This window comes from Larus michahellis, chromosome 4 (assembly GCF_964199755.1).
Source record: "Larus michahellis chromosome 4, bLarMic1.1, whole genome shotgun sequence".
Lineage (NCBI taxonomy): Eukaryota > Metazoa > Chordata > Aves > Charadriiformes > Laridae > Larus > Larus michahellis.
In genome coordinates, this window is record NC_133899.1 from 54424998 (window position 1) to 54440845 (window position 15848).

The 15848-nt window shown below is 43.9% G+C and overlaps 1 protein-coding gene across 5 annotated transcripts in view; it reads right to left on the bottom strand.

The window, feature by feature from the left end:
- Positions 1-263: 263 nt before the first annotated feature.
- Positions 264-15848, bottom strand: part of TMEM229B (transmembrane protein 229B) — a 39875-nt gene continuing 24290 nt past the window's right edge. For 4 of the 5 annotated variants that reach the window (XR_012586725.1, XR_012586724.1, XM_074584890.1 and 1 more), the window contains one exon: positions 264-4637. Coding sequence is in view for 3 of the 5 variants with exons in the window: in XM_074584890.1 (XP_074440991.1) it covers positions 4589-4637 (49 nt within the window). In the remaining 2 variants the exon portion in view is untranslated. The remainder of the gene's footprint in view (positions 4638-15848) is intronic. The other variant, XM_074584888.1, reaches the window with a different exon arrangement.

The window sequence follows — 15848 nt, forward strand, 5'->3', positions numbered from 1 at the left end:
TCAACCATTTCCCTCTGGCAAGATCTTTGGAGTATGAACAGACATCACAGTAATGCTTGAACTGTCTCCTGTGTGCAGGGCACCAGACTCTGTATCTCATCATGTACTTTGAAATCCTTTAGGGTGGATCGTACAAAAGAGAAGCAAGAGAAGGGAGGCAAAACTGGAACCTCGGGATAACTGGAGTCCATATCCCACCACCCACCAGAAAACCAATGCAGCAATGGGCCATTCTCTCCTTGCTGCAGTTAGGACAAGGTAGATAAATCACAAGATTTTTTTTATTGCTGGTGAACTCAAAACAGGCAACTTTAATCTACTGAGGAAGATACACATACAAAGAAATGTTAGGCCTTGTGCGTTTTTTTCTTCTTAATGTAAATGTCTCTACAACTTCAGTCCAGCTCCCAAGCTCTTGCTGAGCTGCCACTGAGACCCCGGTAACATGCTCTGGGCACTTCTGTAAGACATTATAAGAAGCATCACATGTATTAAAAAGGGAGATTTTGCAGAAAAGACAAAGCTCTGACTGTAGCCACATTGCTCAGAAAGGAGAAGTCTGGCTAATCCTGCTGCATTAGGTACATGGTATTTTGTAAAATTATTTTAATTGATTTAAGAATTTGCGGGGTCCCAGTCTGTTTCTGGTGTGCAAGCTGCAAGTAAAGTGCACTTCCGGGTGTAAATTACCACTCTATGAGGGTGCAATAGCCGGGTGGTACCTGTCAGACATCGGTGGAAAGCAGACTACAATAGGCGTTACAATAGCACAGGCAATAAGCATAATGGAATAAGATACTGGATGCTGCTGGGAAACCCCTCCTGTCGTGGTTTCAGCCGGGATAGAGTTGCTTTCTCACTAGCAGCTGGTGTAGTGCTATGTTTTGCATTTGGGATGAGAAATATTGTTGATAGCGCACTGGTGGTTTTAGTTTGTTGCTGAGTAGTCAAGGCCTTTTCTGCTCCTCACACCACCCCGCCAGTCAGCAGGATGGGGGGGCACAAGAAGCTGGGAGGGGACACAGCCGGGACAGCCGACCCCAGCTGACCGAAGGGATATTCCATGCCGTGTAACATCGTGCTCTAGCAATATAAAGCTGGGGGAAGGAGGAGGAAGAAGGGAACGTTCAGAGTAATGGTGTTTGTCTTTCCTAGCAACTATTATGCATGATGGAGCCCTGCTTTCCTGGAGATGGATGAACACCTGCCTGTCCCTGGGAAGCAGGGAATGAATTCCTTGTGCTGCTTTGCTTGCGTGCATGACTTTTGCTCTACACATTAAAACTGTCTTTATCTCAGCCCATGTGTTTTTTTTCCCCGCTTTTACTCTTCCAGTTCTCTCCCCCATCCCAACAGGGGAGATTGAGTGAGCAGCTGCATGGTCCTAGTTACTGGCTGGGGTTAAACCATGACACCTCCATAGTTTGAGCACCTAAACATTACATCACAGAGAAAAAACACTGTCATTTAGTGGGGAGCTTCTGTAGTCAAGACACATGACTGTGACTGTGCACCAGCCCCTCCTCCCCCAGTCTCAGCTGCAGCCGGCAGTCACGAAACCACATGGCTAACTCCTTTTACCTTTTTAGAGTTTTTTTAACAGCTAAGGAGAAAGCAGGGATCCTAAGGATGTTTCTGTGAAGGCTGAGGGTTTCAGATGAGGCAGAGGTGGTGCAGGAAGCAGGACGACACCACAATTAAGCTATGCTGCGAGGACAACGCAGCTTTAGACACTGCATTTAGTGACCCTGTCAGAACTGGGGCCAAAATGGTAAGATCCCAACTCCCACCTTCTTGTTCTGGTCCCGTAGAGCTTATCCACATTATCCCACATACAAATCTCATCTCTTTTTTTCCCCCCATGTGCAGTGTCAGCTGACTATTTTGCCTGGGTCTACACGGCTGAGACCATCAAGGCTGATAAACTACATACTGTTTCTCTGATTTCACAATACTCGCATCACAGCATGAAAAAAATAATCTGTTCAGTGTCTGTTCTCTTTTAATTTAATGAACTATAAAAAGGGAACTCTAAATACCCACCCAAGTATTCTGGGTGCTTCAGGAGACATTGCATACCCAAGGGCAGATTTGATTAACTCCTTGCCGCTAGTGTTTTTGTGTGTCCGTTGCCAGCAACGGATGCCATGTGAGAAGGGGGAGGAATAAAATAATTGCACTCTGTGTGATACAAAAGGATTAACACTGCCTTCGTAAGAGCAGAACCAACAAGCAATTCTCCTCACAGAGCCAGGAGTGCTTTTCCCTTCAGGAATGGATGCCCCAGGGCAAGGAGCAGGTTCACGGCTGAGCACTCCCTACCAGAGACAGGTGACCCCCACAGAAATAGCCTGGCCATTTCCAATATGAGAGTGGAATCCCACAACCACACCAACACATTTGCATTTCAAGCCAAACTGACCCTGGTGCAGTCCTGTTGAAGAACAACTGAAATTAATCTGTCCCTACAGGGCAACTAAAGCAAACCTGCCCCATGAACCAGTTAGGAGTGAGATACACCTGACAGCTGGAAGCTCCATGTTTGTTGCTAACTTCAAAAGCCAAGACTTGCCAGAATGAATTATGAAACTGTGGCTGCCACCATTCAAGCACTTTCCCTGCACTACAGCTTCCCCTATGCTCCTCAAATGTCCCCAGCAGGTTAAACTTCAAACTGTCCCCAGTGCAGGTAGTTCTACAGCACTCCTTCCTGCTCCACCTCTCTACTGCTGCTCTTGCACTCTAACTCGAAGCCTCACTCAGGCAGAGTACAAAGAAGTGCTCTTCAGAGAGGGAGTTTTCCCCCCCCCCTTTTTTTTTTTAAAATAATGAATCAGGCGACATGGCATATCTCTTGCTGCCTGCAATTATAGAATCATAGAATGGTTCAGGTTAGAAGGGACCTTAAAGATCATCTAGTTCCAACCCCCCTGCCACGGGGGGATCATTATTGTCCTGACAATATGGCTGTGATTACTTAAAGCAGAATTTGGGAAGAAAAAGCAAATCCTCTTGATACACTGAGCAAAACACTGGGTAGAACTGAGCCAAAACCTGCCAGTGCTGAAGGAAGGCGAGAGTCAGTGCCAGAGGACCGAATCTTGGAAACCACGTTAGCCACATGAAGGTTTTGACCTTCAAACACAATGGGCTGCAGCCAGACTAAGTCATCAACATCACCAGAAACAGAGGAATCCCTGGGAAGGAAGGCAGAAAACTCTTGTGGCCTGTACAGTCTCTGCAAGGTTTGCACGGCTGAGAGTGGAGCTGGAATCTGCAGCAGACCCTCAGGCAAGGTCTGCTTTGGGGGGACAAAGGAGATGGGAAGACTTACGCTATTTCTTGCGCCTTTTGCCAAGATTCAGATTGCACAGATTACGGTAAAATTCACTTGGCAAAAAAGGCCTTTATTAAAAAAAAAAGAAAAAAAAGAAAAAATTTCTAATGAGTATCAGGACTGAGATTTCAAAAAGTACAAGATCTGTATAAATTCAGCAAGATGTCCAGCACCAGATTATTTCGTGGTGCAACAAAGAACCTGGGGAGAGGCCAATGGGACCTCGAAGGGGAAACACCATCTACCTCCCCAGCAGATTGCCAGTCTTTAGGTTCTTCTCAACAGCAGATGGATTTTCCTTGTTCCTGCAGCATCTCAGGTCCCATGGGAGGTATTGGTTGCAAGCAAGCACCTGAATATTGCCTAATGGAATAAGCCAATCACTAACTTAGCTGGCGTGTCCATGCCCATCCACTATTTAGTTTTTTCTCTTTTTATATGCATTTCCACCGTAGCATTTCTTTTTCTTCTTTCTCCACATAAAAGTGTAAGCAAAAGGACTGCTTTCATCTGTAATAAGTTAAAATCAGAAATGACCTAACTAACAAGTAACTGATATTGGTCCTTAGAGCCCAAAGAGTAAAATCCATAGAAAATCTATTGGTTCCACTTTTTTCTGGTATATCCCATGCACACCCCCATTAGAAAAATGGGGTTTATGAATCTTATCATACAGCAAGGAGCAGTACCTGAGAGCCAGAACTGACAGTCCTTGGCAGAGGTCTGGGCTCTCTCAGATTGCTAAGCGAGGTTCTGAGTCACTCACTGCTCAATCAGTCTTCACATGGCCGTTGGCCAAGGCAACGGGGACAGTGGGGGCCCCCGGCTCGGCAGTCTCATCAAATCGTAAGCGCAGGGTGTTTCTGATCACCAGCTGCTCCATGATGAAAGAAGCACAAAACCATGGGATGGCATACTCCAGGGTGATCAGGCCCATGAAGTCAAAATCGAACTGGGAATAGTCCCATGGGCAGGCATTGAACTGGCGTAGGATGAGGCCGGTGGTGAACTCCCAGAGGTATGTCCAAAGTGTGTAAATGAAGCAGCGCACTATAATGTTACACTTGTCTTTGAGATACAAATACATCTTCTCCACAATGAGGATGGAGGTGCCATAGATGAAGAGTGCCCACACACTGGTAACACCTGGAAACTTCCAGTTAAAGTTGACCACAAACTCCCAGGCAGCTGTGAACATCACCTCACAGAAATAGCCGTGAATGGCGTAGAGGTACCACCGGGAGAAAGCAGTCAGAGGTTCTGCCGCAGCCATTCTTCTGCACACACCCCGGCAGGCACTCTGAAATGAAGAGAGAGAGAGAGAGAGAGAGAGAAAGAGAGAGATGTCAACAAGGATGTCACAAGTCTTTATCCCCCAGATGGCAACGCACACAAACTCGTAACATCCACAAAGGACGAATCTGAGAAAGATGCGAATTTTCAGTCGTCTTATTCTTACCACAGCAAATTTTAGGTCCTGGGGTAAGGTGGCACTTTACCAGGCTCCGACTCTCAGAATGGGCCTGGACAATGTACACTGCTCTGCCTGAGAAGTGGGATGCAGCTGGTATCGCGTTGGTGGTGAGGAGGGAGCTGACAGGTACAAGGCCTTTGCCAAGGGTGAGGCTGCTGAAGAATTTACTGGTTGCAAGTCAGTAGAAAAAAATACAGACATCTCACAAGCAGCCCACATGACCTTTTTGCTCTTTTCAAGAAACAGCGCTGTACCCTACTTTTCCGAATGTAATATGGAAGAGATTACATGAACACAGCATTGAAAACCTGGGCCCTTCTGGCTGTCACCTACTGTCTTTATACTCAAAATCTTTACTGTAGTGAAAAACTGAGCTTTGATGGGAGCTACAGAAAGGCAACCGGAGGAGAAAGTTTCAGAGGTTTTACACTTTCAGACACCACACCTTGCATCCATTATTCAGCTGAACTGTTACTTCTTCTGTTAAAGAATTCATCCATTGTATGGCTAGGATTTGGAAAATAATTTTCTTATGGTGTCAGACTGCCTGATACCAAGTCAAAAAGCACAAGACAGCCATTGAACTCTATTCAGATTTCGCTTCAGGACAGCAAAACACAAAGGAGGAGAATAAAAAGGAACAGCTGAGAATTGAGAGAGGTGGTTAGTCATGATAAATAGGAAGTGAGAACAAACTCTAATTGTCTCTACAGGAAGAAAGTTGGTGAAGAGGTTTTAAAAGGGCACAATTTGCTTATCACCGAACTGTTTCAGCACGATTAGTTTTTACAGTTTTTATAGAGATTTACAAGGTCCTACACATTGCTCTGCTACACCACAGTCACTGGCCCAAGCTGATTTTAAGCATAATTTAATTGAAGTCTTACATATTTACACCACAGGGGGAATTTGACCTCTTTCATTCTTAGAAACGTACTCTTTCGAGTTGGGGTTCTCTTGACTCTTCATCAAGCGCTATTTAACTTCTTTGCTCTGCACTTGTCAGCTCTGTGGCAGAAGGTGCTAGGAAAAGACCACACTGATGTTACGTGCAGTCATTCCAACGCCATCTGGAAAAAGACTGTTCTTGCCCTGCCCTGGAAACACGGTGCCTCTCTGAACAAAGTATTAATATGCAGTATGACTGAAATTCTCATAGGAGATGACAGAATAGAAACATTTATAAGGAAAAAGGAACTATAATAATGAACATAAAGAGGATATGCAGAATATTCACCAGGGAATATTGAAAGTGTAAAGGACAGAGCTGTATCCATGATTACTCCCTCTTAAACAGACAGCCAAACAACCGAAGTCTTGGCAGTTCATATGATTCAGGTGCTTGAACAAAGACTTATTTCCTCATGGCACAATCCATTTTACACAGGACACTGAACTATCATCAGATGCTACAGATCTGGGTCAACAGTACATTGTGAGCTTGTGGATGAAACACTAAGAGTCACCAGGAATTCCCTTATGTCTCCTAACATTTCAGTCCCAAGAGACGCTGCCACGACAGCAGTGGAGGTGGCACATGAGAAATATGCATGGGGTGTATCTCCACACAGTCCACAAGAAGTTGATGCGTAAGGGCACCACAAGCTTTCTCTCTGAGGAGAATGAGAGTTTGTCAACATAATGCTACCTGGTTGGTCTGCCAGCAGAGTTGATAAGCTTAGGGGTTCAAATCCTCATATCATTCCTGCATTCTCAGCCATAAGAAGGAAAGCGGTAAGAAGGAAACGGACTGTAGGTATCTTTCGTCAGAATGGGAATACATGGCTGCCGCAGGAAGGGAAAAGTTTTTTGTATCTGAGGAGACAGACATCAAAAGATGCAGAGGCCTTAGAAGTCATACCTATTGCTAGGTAAGGCACTGAGGAAATACGGAACGTCACTCTCCAGGGAAAAAAATTATTGGAAGCTTTTACTAAGCTTCCACAGGGTTGTATGGTTTTCCTTTCTTTTCAATAAGCCTTTCTAAGCGTTTCCACTTGTGGTCCTTAGCCTTTGCACTTCCCCCTACAGCTTTACATGAATTGTATTTAACTGTTAGCTGGGAGCATCCACAGCATGCAGTACTATCTCTAAGGTTTTCCTTGTAATTTTGAAAATCTCTTCACAGAGTTGGATCAAATGTGCACAAGGTCCTTCCCTCTCAGTCCCTCCCTTCTTATTACAGGGATCCTGTCACCAATTATTTCCGTTGCCTTACACCTGCCCACCAAAGCCAGACTCACACAAATATATCCAGCAAGCCGCACACTATCTACCCCACACTATTTCCTCTGTACAACAAAGATTTTTCTTTCCTGGTTCTACACCACATACTTAATAATTATCCTTTTATTCCCTATTTCTTTTTTGAACTTTGCAAAATATCTAGTGACTACACTAGAAGTCTAATACTGAATCTAGAGCAGGTCTGGGAAAGCATCTACAATACAAATTAATCCATCGCAAAGACCACTATTGACTTCTTTTGAATCCTGAGCCTTTCACCACAACTGCAAGGAGACAAGCATCAATGCATTGACACTGTCTCAGTATTTGCCTTCTACTGTCACATACGCAGTCAGTCCAGCCTCGATGGGAACTTCCTTCTTACAATATGCTTGAAAGAGTCTTCGCAGGCTGGCTGCTGATTAAGAGCATCCCAAGACAGGGCAGATGCCTAACTATGGTAGCCCAAACACAAACTGGTTCCACTGTGCTAGGCACCAAGCAAATCCGTAAATCACAGTTCCTCCTGTAAAATATTTCATTCAAAATAAAACAAAAAGTACACAGTAAGGCGCAGAAGGGAATGGAGGATACCTAGGGACTACAACAAGCAACAGCACATCATTGCACAAGTTGGGGACTGCACAATGTAGTGGTTACAAGCCACTTGAGCATTTACAAAACAATTAAAATTGCAGCTGTTCCCAAGCATCTTATTTCCTAGCCATTCAGAACTGGCTGGTGCCTGGTAGGCAATACAGCACAAGAAGGTCTCAAGAGGGAAAGAAAGGCGAAAAGTATTGTTTTATTGGACAGCAATTCACGATAAAAGGATTGAGATGAAAAGTAGTTGCAGGATATTAGTGGGAGAAGCATCCAAACAGAAGGCCAAGACTGGATTCAGTAAGAGATGCAGATTTGTGAAAAGCCTTAAGTAGATAATTGAACTTGGTGATGCAAGACTTTTAATGGAGTGACAGTAATACAGACGAAAAAGCTCTGAACGCATCACAGCTATTCAGTCTCCTGAGGAAAACAAATGACATTCATCACTGAGGTAGTTACAGTGGGATGGGCAGCAGCTTCCTGAAAACCAGAAACACAACTGCCACCTACGCAATTGTCTCAGCACAGACAATTTTTTTTTTGTCAACAGGGGATTTAAGATCCCCCAGCCCTCTGAAAGCTAAGCTGAGGGACCAGAGCTGGGGAGGGGCTGGGAGAAGAGGGACAATGTTGGGAGCCGCAGGGAGCGACTGTAAAGTCAGGGTAGGGCAGAGGGCTGCCCAGGAGCTGCACATGGATGGCCATGCTCGTACTGAGCCTGCTCACACTGTGTTGTTCTGTGAAAAACAGGGAGCTTCTAAATTCACAGCTATGGAAATACTTTCCATCATCAGCAAATTATATTTCAAGCAGCTAAAGTAGAAACAGTTCTTCTAACATAATGTTATTAGGGAGCCTGAGCTAAGCCAGCACAGAAATTTTCCCTTTGTCCAGTAGGACTTTCTTTCCCAGCTTGCTGATAGAAGAAAAAAGGCAAGTCTATGAAAACACGCATGGGCCTCGGAGGAAGACGCAATCCTTTCCTCGACTGCGCTGCTTGTGTGGATAACGGGAGACCAAGAAATAGTGGCAGATTTGTCACACACAAGCATTGCAGGGGAGACATCAGTGCATGTCATATTCATGCCTGATTAAGTTTCTGAACCCCGCCTGGTTCGTGTTTTTGGTTTTTTGGGTTTTTTTTGGTTTTGGTTTTTTTTTTGTTTTGTTTTGTTTTTTTTTGTTTTCCAAAGCTCTCCTTTGCAGTAGTTTCTGCCTGTTTCCCTGCTACCAAGCCAAACTGTGCTTCAAAAAGTCTCTCCCAGATTGCCTCTATTCCCTCTACACCAGCAGAATTATTTAGACCTAACAGCCTCTGGATGGGTATAATGAGATCTCGTCAAGATACTTTGAATTAACTCTGAAGTCCCAATAAAAGAAAAAACAAACAAAAAACCTCCACAAGACAATTCCCCTGATTAGTGATGGCCCGAGGCTATAAATTCTGTCAGCTACTTGACTGACTGCAGGTGAACTTGAACTACTGCAGGAATTTCCTTATTCTTAGTACCCGGTTGTTTCTGCTAGTTAAAAATGTAGGGCACAGTGTTATTTTACAAATTCATATTTGAAGTATTTACTAATATTTAGTTTTATAACATGCATGTTCGTATTTCTAAGAATTGCCTTAGATACATCTATAAACCTATGTCACATATCATAATTAGTTTGAAGTTGAAAGAGTAACTGCAGACAGAGGAGGCACATATGTAGTAGGATACTTCAGTCCCTCCAAATGACAGAACTGCAGGCAGCAGATAACTCTGAAGTAGACGGCACCTGCCTCTCCCTGATCGTAAGCTCTTCTGCTTATGATATTCTCTTTCCTCAGACCCTTTTACCCAAACAGTACTTATGGGAGTAACAGTTTTTCATGACTTTTTGAATTACTTTCATTGGCACACCGTTGTAGCTGCTGTGTTCTTCCTTAAGACTGGGAGAATCAGACATGTTTCTGTTTTTCTGCTTTAGTAGAGTAGACGCAGGATGTGTGGATGAAAATTGACATGCATTTTTGGGCAATACCTTTTTAAATGTAATTCTTCCTCTCTAATTTTGCATTTTCCCTGGGTATAAACGCCAAATGAGCATGCCTTTGCAACCATGGACAACATTCAATGAATGTGCTGCAAATCTGGCTTCAACATTTTCATACAAATCTCACACAAATCATTAGGAGTAAAGATTTACAGAACACTGGTGCTGGATTTGGCCCCAAGACATTAGTTCATCAGTGTTTAAAGATTTATGCAGTAAAATCTTAGCAGTACTTATGTGCTGAAGTCATAACTCTGAGGACGTATTCATCCTTCAGGTAACTGAGAGCCTCAATTAACTGTGGCTCAGAAAATAGAATATCGATTGTACTGATGTGTGGAATAGTTTCAGCAGATTGATTAATCAAGCTCTGCAATGAAGCTAAAAGCATGCCACAGACAGATGTCTCGAAATACAGACTTAATGTCCATTCCTCACTCTTAGTGCTTTCAGGATAGATCTGGAGCCCTGGGATTTTAGTCAGTTCTGAATGTATTAATCATGGTTTTGCTGCTTCTCTCTCTGGACTCCACCTCCATCAGGATGCACATTGTCTCCCTTCCGCTGAGTTCTGCTCAGACCACTGTGTATTGCGAGTAAGAAAACACAGACCATTTCCAATCTGCATTTTCCCCTCATTTTTGTCTCTAGCTCCTTTCCCTTAGAAGGCACATCATTTCCCTGCCACTCCTCGTTCCCTTGCCCAGTTCATTCTGTACCTGCTGGCAACCTCTGATCCCTGCCTATCTTTCAAATCTGTTTCAAAGAGAATTGGGATACAGTAAAAAAGAATGACGACAAAAGGAAATTAAATTAATCCAATTACCAGACTAAGCTAAAGGGATGAGGAAGTGTAGTTCTTACCGGTAATGCCTGTGTGTGGGCTGCCCAGAAGGCACCATTTCACAATGGGAAGGAGAAAAGTAGGGTTTTCTTGGGAGGGAGTGTAGAGGGGGGCTTTTCAGAGAACAAAGAGAAAACATGAAGACATTGATAGTTTAAAGAATAGTTTTCTGACTAATGTGATCTCATGAATGGCAGGAGAAGTGCAGAAAGCTGATATTTCCCATGCCCTGCCTCACACATAGCACCATGTTATTCAAACACACCTTAGCCCACAGTGACCACTCTCTCCAGCCTGAGAACAAATTAAAGCAGCAGCTCTTTACTTACAGTGACCAAGAAGGATGCTTCCTATGTTCCTGACAGAAGTTAAGACCCCTCAAGACTCAAGTAAGTAGCAGACTTGCAAGACCGATCTGTGAAAAATGACCAAGTCCAAACTCGGCATCTAGAAGCATTACCCCCGAATCTCCCCAGCATCTCTTTCAGGTAAGGTCATGCCCTTCTCCAAGCCTGTTGCTAGGAGACTCCTGTGCCTTACCTGCTGCCCTCCCCTGTTTGGAAAAAGCTGCTCCAAGTCCCCAGCATTTGCTGATAGAGAGCTACGGCTCTCAAACAAGCAAGCGAGCAGCAAGGGCCCAAGTGCTCCTCAAGCGGCCCCAGCACAAAGCAGAGACTTAGAACCCAGGACCCTGCTGTTGGAGCAGGCAGAGATTCCCACCAACACTGTGGAGGAGGGGGCCAGGACTATGGAAGGTCTGCCCTCAAGAAGATGGCATGTCCAAGGGGGCGCAACCTGCCCTGGGAATCTGTATCAGTCATCCTCCAGTTTTGGGTGCTCTCTTGCTGGATTTGTTTTAACCGAGGCAGTAAATCCAGGTTGACTTCATTCTCTGCAGCGAGAGCAGAATTGAGTTCTTAGAACACATTTTTCAAAAGCTGCTGCAAGTTTACAGCCCATGACCTCAGGCCTCAGCTCTGAGCGCTCACAGTTCCCTGATGGGCAACTGCCTGACTTGTAAGCTCCTGCAAGCTGGGACCCTTCATTTCAAACCAGGCATTTGAGTACAGTGGCGCTCAAAATTCATGGCTGTTTTTGAAAGCTTGAGCTTAACATGTTGTATTAGCTGACTGAAGCAAATCTGACATTCAGAGAACACAGTGCACATCATGGCTTACCAGGAAAAAGCAGCCCAAAACAGACTGATGAATGGAGAGAGGGAATTTACCCTGAAAACGTGATGACAGTTTACAATATTTTGCCATAACCAATAGCCTTTCCACTGTCACTGGAGAGCCAACTGATGTAAAGAAGAGACAACATTAAGGTCAAGACATTATATATCACCCATCTTACCTGGTTTCTTAAAGCTGTTTGTAAATTCAGACAGTTCTTTTTTGAAAAGGGTTGGTTGGTTTGTTTCTTCTTAGCAAATGCTCCCATCTTCTTTCCAAAGCAAAATGAAAAGCAAATACACCAGTCTACTCCAACACTACTATAATAAATTGATTTGGACAACTCACAGAGGTCAGTAACAGTAACAAACAAATATGCTTAGCCCAGCTCTTCTGAACAAGCTGCAGTAACAAGCCAGAATCAGCATGCAACGGAGGAAAGCCAGGTTTGAAAAAAAAAAAAAAAAAAAAAAAAAAAAAGACTAAAAATCCAAACACATTTCACATTGAAAATTAAGCTTGGCAGAGAAAAATATTATCACCAAGGCAGTGAAGTAAGAGTCTCTAAAATCCTAGCCTGCTGATACCCTGACCCAATCCAAGTCACTTAAATCTGTGAAGAACAGCACTGTATGTAAAAAGACACACACACAAAAAAAAATAGAACTGTTGACAGATCCAAGGCAGTCTCTCATAGTTTGCTACAGGTAAAGCTCAAAGCAGCATTTCAGAAAGTTAGCTGCTTCTTTTACCGGAAATTCATGCTACATATACGCAACTGTAAAGAACTATTTCCCTCTCCTTTTATTGCTCTTCACTACAGCACAAGCCTTTATAAACTCCCAGCATTCAACTGATAGTAGGTAACTGGATAGTGTAAACACCTGCAGCGAGCAACTACAGTCACTCTTCATCTAGGAGGAACAGAACTGCTGCAGACCATAAAGAAACCTAGCACCTCGGTCTAAGCTGAGTTAGGTTTAAACCTTGCAAACAGAAGACACTGCATAAAGAGAGAGGGAGCACACTTTTAAGCACCCTCAGAAACACAGCCAGAGACTGTCATAGGAAGTTTTCTTCTCTTTCCCCTTTTGGAATTCTCTTGATGGCAATTTTAGAGAAAATAATTTTTCCTCCTCAATATATATTTTCCTTCCTAACATTAAACTACTGCTAAGATGTGAAGAACCAGGTATTCCAAGCACTATCTGCTATCTGCCAGGCTGTGATTCCTCAAGTTTCCTCCTAAGATCCCTGGAGGAGAAAATTTGAGCAGCCTCAGATTTCTAAGTTATTCTTTTTCATCAAAGGAATCCTTGTGGATCCCAGCCTCCAAGATGGTAGCTACCTCATCTTCTTAATTTCAAGTTCACACAGGTCCTCAGAGGTAGAAATGTCCTGGGAAGTAAGCGTAGAAGAGGATAAATCTCAGAATCCTACTAACCACCTCACTACGTCTGACAAGATCCTCAAGTAGGCAACCATGTCTACAGCTGGGAAAGGCAGCTCCTCTGAGCAGTTTTGCAGTTTCTCCCACTAGTGCCCACCAGTTAGTGTACAATGGATTGTACACCAGTGATGGATTAATCATGCCATCACTGCCTTGCAAAGTACGTAATTGGCAGTAGAAATATACTGTATGGGCAAATAAATTAATGGTAAGTTTTGTACTGTATTGTTCAGGTTTATTTCAATTCAGAAAAAACAACTCTGATGGTGTGCTCTGCCCCGGTCCCCAGCCTGACCTTTATCACCCATAACCCTGCCCAAGCGATAATCAGCCACGGTGGTCACGAGGGGTTCACCTAGTCGTGACAGCTGCGTCTGGCTCAAAGTGGTTTTGAGGAGACGGATAACAACACAATAGCCAAGGGCTAACTTGAGCAATGCTGGTACTGTGGTTGATATGCAAATATGAATATAAGTCAATCACCCTGCCCCCACAAATCGTGAACAGTCCTGGCGGCAGCAGGCTGCACGCCAGGATCTCCCCTTGAGTAGAGACGCCTCTCAAGGTTACTTCTCGAGATTCAGAGCTTCCTTGCCACAACAGATCCTCAGTAAGAGGTCCATAGTATGCCAAACTTTGAAGTCTTAACTAAGTGATATAAAGGACTGATTGCGCACATATAATCCTTTAGACATAAACCACTGACCAAGTCTGCAACTAGGATATTGGATCCAGCTGCACCTCAACTCCTCTCTGAGAAGTTCAGAAAGCAAGAGGGTCCCTTCTGAACCTCTTCACTCAAGCGGAGGATCTCCCTGGCAGTTCTGTGTGACCATGTCTGCTGTGCAGTACATAACCAAGTGTGCCTTGTCATTGAAATCTTGTTAAAACTCTGTTGCATTTACTATCAAACTTTGTTAAATCCCTGTTTTACATCAATAAATTGTTCGCTGCTTCTCTCTATGAGTGAAGTGCATCGCTCCATCCACAACAAGAAGCAACCCTAAGCACATCACTCAGGTAAATTTGTCTTCATAGATCAGTCAAATTTCTCTGTCCTGAATAACAAGTAAACAAAAACTTAGGTTTTAGGGCCCAGTTCCTACACAGCAGACATACCCCTCCACTATATTGGGTGCTTCCTTCCTATTTACATCTTTCTAAAACAACGCTTACATTTTTAGTGCTGTTATTTCCTCAAGGTATCAGGAAGCTTAGCATTTGGGTTACAACTACAAATACACTATCTTCATGTTTTATGCACACCTGCCATTTTTCTCTTTTGTAAACCTGAAGCATCAGATCCACCATAAACCTCTACTGTTTGGCAGTTTATGACACCCCCCACGTCAGACTCATTCATCTGACTATGTGCTGTGTGTCCCAAGGAGGCAGCACCAGAGCTTTCCCACAGGGGAACGTGACTGAAACTCTCAGCCTTCTAAAAGGTGGTGAGCTGGACACTCACAAGCTCTTTTAAATACAGCAATAACTCAACAGTTGTGCCCCACACAGAACTGCTATTTGCTGGGCTATTTCTGCCTGCCATTGAAGGAAGCCTCTTATCTCTTCAGACATCATTTTCTTAATTCAGCATTGGTCCGTAAGCTTTTACTGCTGTGTCCTACAGCTCCCTCCTTTTCCAATCAGTCAGCTTATGAAGGTACAGTCCCAGGGGTCTTTCCCAGCACTGTTCCTCCAACTGGAACATGTGCTCCCAGCTGCAGCTTCATGCACTCCAGACCATAAGCCAAGGAGCTGGATGCCCCACGTCTCCTCTGACTACAGCTGCTATCACCTTGGTTCTTTTCTAACTCTTTCTGAGCTTCTTACTGCCTCTCCCCCAGATCACAGAACTGGACTGTTCTCCCGCACTCCAAATTGGACTGGACCACAGGTATCTGCTTTAACTAAGACAAATCAACCCGTTATGCCTACACAATTTTTAATTCTATCTACAGATGTATAGGTATATAAAGATACACAGACCTACTCATATGTTGTCCTTATTGGTTTGCCCTCTCTTCCCCTCTACTTGAAGGGAATGGATATTTCCCCCCCACCTCCTTCTTCTGACTGGGTTCACTTTTACGCTGAGACGACCTTTTACAAACACTACTGATGGATTCAGAATTCCTACCTGCAGTCTGCCAATCATTTATCACAGTTCCACAGGGCATGCTCAGTTCCAGCCTTTACACAGCCCCTCTGAAAGTAGATCTATTTAATATTATGTTTATACCTTTCTTCCATGTTTCCTTTTGTGACTGCACTGTGTGCAAACGACCATGCTCTATTGAACAGTTTCCCCAACACAACCAACAAACAGATTCATTGCTCCAATATAGGAAAGCATATTCAAAACTTGCCTACATTTATTAGCCAACATAAGTGTAAGACTTTAGGTTCCTGAAGACAGAAAAGTCTGTATGTATGTGCACTGGGATGCTTCAGATGCTTCTGAATGCCTGGAGTCCAGGAACTCATATTTCATAGCACAAGGTATCTCAGATCATGAAATAAAGCACTACCACAGCTTCAAGACTGCTTTTCAGATCTAGCAGTTTATGGCTGCGGTACGTGCTGAGATCCTACTCACATTCATCCCTTTTCCCAGATCCAATCTACACACTCAGCCTTCTGAAAAATTCTCAACCATCTCTTGTGAATAGCAGCAAACATGTGTCTGCTTCAGGACT